The following is a 4,254-nucleotide window of genomic DNA, read 5'->3' as shown; positions in this document are numbered from 1 at the left end:
CTTAGCTAACCCTTCACTGTCCATTGGCTCCCACAGGGGCATCAGGGGGTCAGGCTTTCTGCATCTTTCCTTTGACATTGGTCCATGACACTCACGGGCAGCCTCTCCCCACATGGGGTGGTCGCTGGCTGATGAGGGACTTGTGGACAAACGGAGGGTAGCAGGGAGGTGTGCTCCCTGCAGGAAACTGGGCACAGGGACAGGGAGGCAGAAACAAAAGCACAACCATTCTGAGACATTCCAGATGCAGGGTCTCCCAATGAGGGAGGCCATTGGCCCGAGGTCGTCATGGTGCCCAAGGTTGAGGGCCTGGGAGGTCACGGAAAACAATCGTGTGTGGTTGGCGGCAGATGGCAACATGGTGGTCACGGGCAGGAGGGTGACTGGAGCAAGGAGGGGGCCCTGGTTGGGATACGTGGGTTACAGCCCACAGGGGCTGACCAGCTGGGTCAGGGCAGGACACATGACGTGAGACCCCAGGACGGGGATCTCTCTCTATGGCTGTCACATGCACCTGCACTAACACTGGCTGTTTACATAACCCAGAGAGCCTGTTTCCAAGTGGGACGGGAACCACAGGCATGGGGGTGAGGACTTACCACACTTATCTGGGGGGCTGCAGCCCATGGCATTGTGTGGGTGTGTGAGTCCCAACCTGCCCCCGCAAGAGACCGTGCATCTGTCACTACAGACCTGGCCCCAGCATAGCAGTGGCCAGGGTCCCTTGTATGTGAAAGTCCCCTATAGCAAAGAACACCACAGTACTGATGAGGGTGGGGATGCCCCTGTGCTCACCCAGGGCTATGTGGCTAGCAAGGTGGAGGGCCTGGGAGTCAGACCCAAGCCCTCAGGCCTCACCAGGCTGTGAGTTCTGGCCACACACCCCACTCCTGGCCAGTGACTTCCCACCTTGGGGCCTGGAGGTTGGCAGGAGGACCCCAGCCATCCGACTGGTCATCCTCTCCCCCAGGTGAAGCCGCTGCTGCAGGTGACTCGGCAGGACGAGGTGCTGCAGGCTCGGGCCCAGGAGCTGCAGAAAGTGCAGGAACTGCAGCAGCAGAGCGCCCGCCAGCTGGGCGAACTGCAGGACCGCTTGGTACAGGTGAGAGGCCTCCAAGTGGGCCGGGGTGGGGTGGGGCTTGAAGAGTGTGGGCGGGGTCTGGGTGCAGGGAATGCGTGTGCTGCCAGGGGCGGGGCCTGGGAGAGCTGGAGCTGGGTGGAGCTAGGGTGGGTGGTGAGGCCAGTATTGGGGCAGCCCACAGACAGAGCCAAGGGGTGGATGGGGCCAGTGAGGGGTGGGGCTAGGATAGGGAATGGGCGGGGCCAGTGAGGACAGGCCCAGGGTGTGTGGTGGGTGGAGCCTGGGTGGGGCGAATGTGAGAGGTGGGCTTGGGGGACCCTGAGAGAGCCCAGTATGCTGGAGTTAGGGTGGAGCCAGGACGGGGGCGGGGCCTGGGTGGGGCCAATGTGAGGGGCGGGGCCGTGAGGCTGTGGCAGGACTAGCGGAGAGCCCGCGGGGGCGATGTTACAGGCAGATCCAGGTTCTGCGGGGCAAGGATCGAGAGGGCGGGAGGGATGGGACATACCGCCTACCTCCTGCTGGGGGTCGTCCCTGGAGCACGCCCCTCTGACCCGTGACCCCCGACCCCCAGCTGGAGGAGGAGCGCAGCCGCCTGTCGGAGCAGCTGCGGGCAGAGGCCGAGCTGTGCGCCGAGGCCGAGGAGACGCGGGGGCACCTGGCGGCCCGCAAGCAGGAGCTGGAGCTGGTGGTGTCGGAGCTGGAGGCCCGCGTGGGCGAGGAGGAGGAGTGCAGCCGCCAGCTGCAGATGGAGAAGAAGCGGCTGCAGCAGCACATCCAGGTCTGCCTGCGCCTGCCCGCCCGCAGCCTCGCCCACTCCCCTTCTGGGATCCCCATTTTCTCGTAGCTTTGCAGAAGACTCGGCCCCTAGCGGCTTCTGCCTCCCTCCCCAAGAAAAAAGACAGTTTAGGGGTTCAAACCATGGAATAGCCTTGAATTTCAGGCTTCAGGTACGGCTGGATCAAGGTGCTCCAGGATAGCGTGAGAACTCGCCCTCCATCACAGGCTCCAGCAGCCTTTGTGCTGCACTCCCATGGAGGCAGCCTCCTCTGGTGAACCCCGCCCCCCAACACAGACCCAACTTCTGTCCCCCCAGCAGGCCACCCCAGCAGAGATCCTCTAGAGCGGTTGGGGGTCCCAGAGGCCCAGGGCTGCATTTGCTCCGTCTCAGGCCCCCTCCTGAGAGGGGAAAGTTTCCCCAAGGTGGTTTCAGAGTGTTCACGCTGACCCTACCGTGCTATTCCACGGGCTTGCTCAGACACATATATGTTGCTAACCATGTATTGTTTGTTCCAGAACTTCACGAAAACCCGTTGGCTAGTCATTTAACCCCAACCAAAGTTTTGATATTCACAGTGGATAACTTTAATAGGAACAATAGCATAACTTTAACAAATAACATCTGTTATCATGTCCCAAATTAAAATCCATCGAGTCGATGCCAACTCACAGTGACCCCGTCAGACAGGGTGGAACTGCCCCTGTGGGTTTCTGAGAGGGTCACTCTTGACCGGAGTCGAAAGCCTCGTCTTTCTCCTGCGGGGTGGCTACTGGTTTCCCACGACTGGCCTGTGGTCAGCAGTCTTATGCGTAATCCAGCATGCCACATGAGATCACTGTAATAAGGGGATGATAGCCATGGATTCCAACTCACAGTGACAGACTGTTTGACCTTTGGCCACTAACCGTTAGGTCGGCAGCTTAAGCCCACGCTATTGCAGCACCGAAGAAAGGCCTGGCCACCTGCGGCCATGAAGAGTACAGCCAGGGACACCCTGTGGAGCAGGTTCCGCCACACACAGGGTCGCGGTGAATGACAATACAGACTTCATAACGACAGCACACTCATGACTCCCTAAGACCAAGCCCACTGCCACGGAGTCAGTTCCGACTCACAGCGACGTTGACAGGACAGTGTGCAAGTGCCTCTGTTACTCTTGACACACGTTTCTCCTGAGGGAACCGCTGGTGGGTCAGCACTGCCAAGTCAGAATGGCCAACCTTGTAGTTAGCAGCCTCGCCCCTAACTCCCAGCCCCACCAGGGCTCCTTAGATTAATAAACACCTAACTGTGGTCATAGTTATGACCAAAGGTAACTTTAGGAGGAGTAGCAGGTAACTAGTAATAATAAGTAATATAACGATAATCAAAGATAACTAAACGTAATAACTATGGTAACAGTAACTTCGATATATCACGAACAATAAGTCATTTTCATCTATCATATGCAAACTCTCGTCATATCCATTTTTCAGAAGAGGACACTGGGGCACCGAGAGGGGAAATGAGTCGCCCACAGTCACACGGCTAGTAACTGGCAGAGCCAGGATTTGAACCCAAGCTCTCATCCCTGGCTCCATTTTGGGGGCCCTGAACCTCACACATTTGTTGAGCTCCTGGGCTCTAGCAATTCCAACCCAGAGCGACCATCTATAGGGTGCCCAAGACTGGAAGTCTTTACAGCAGCAAACAGCTTATTCCTCCCACCTGCCACCCCCTCCCCCCCCAATGGGACAGGACGTGGGTTTGAACCAGCAACTTGGCGCCATCACAGCAGCCTGTAAACCAGCAGAAGCTCCGGCCCTTACAGAACTGCTGCCTGGTGTGTGTGTATTTGTGTGTGTGTGTATGTGGGGGGTGAGAGACCAGAAATGGACTGTTTTCAGGCCTCCCACCTTGTCTGATTGGCCAGGTCCGAGTCTTGCCCACACTTAAGCCACCTCCCGGAAGAGGGCGGGTTTCCCAGCAGGAACATCATTGACAACTGTATGCCAAACAGCAAAGTGTCTCCATATCCATGTCACATCCCTGGACCTGGGGCCGTGCTGGGTGAGACCAAGGATGCAGACTCGGCTAGGAGGGCAGCCACGGTCCCCAGTGGGTTGTGCCTTACTCTAAGTCTGTAAGGAGTGCCGGACCCGTGAATTGAGAGGCACAGTCAGCCTCTCCCTTAGGGGGCTAAAGGACATGAATGCCAAGGTGGTGTAGGACGCATAGGTGCTCAGCGGACAGCCCAGGAAAGGAGAGATTCCAGGGAGGAACCATGTGTGACCAGACCCTGAGGTCTCCTGACGAAAGCTTCTCCCCCAGCCCCACGCTTGGGCCTGGGTGAGAACCCTTTCTCCCGTGGGTGGGTGTGGCCCGGGTGGGGCCCGGCTCCTCTCCTGGAAGCGGC

At 58.4% G+C, this 4,254-nt stretch overlaps 1 protein-coding gene across 1 annotated transcript in view; it reads left to right on the top strand.

Annotated features, from left to right (window-relative positions):
* MYH14 (myosin heavy chain 14) overlaps positions 1 to 4,254 on the top strand; it is a 78,177-nt gene that overhangs the window by 46,475 nt on the left and 27,448 nt on the right. Inside the window, exons 20-21 of the mRNA XM_045292625.1 lie at positions 971 to 1,102; positions 1,653 to 1,859. Of these exons, the coding sequence (XP_045148560.1) occupies positions 971 to 1,102; positions 1,653 to 1,859 (339 nt within the window). The remainder of the gene's footprint in view (positions 1 to 970; positions 1,103 to 1,652; positions 1,860 to 4,254) is intronic.

The sequence above is a fragment of the Echinops telfairi genome, unplaced genomic scaffold (assembly GCF_000313985.2).
Source record: "Echinops telfairi isolate 266 unplaced genomic scaffold, ASM31398v2 ScPeMD7_655;HRSCAF=1070, whole genome shotgun sequence".
Classification (NCBI taxonomy): domain Eukaryota; kingdom Metazoa; phylum Chordata; class Mammalia; order Afrosoricida; family Tenrecidae; genus Echinops; species Echinops telfairi.
The sequence above is the reverse complement of the archived record's forward strand: the minus strand, read 5'-3'. Positions and strand labels throughout refer to the sequence as shown.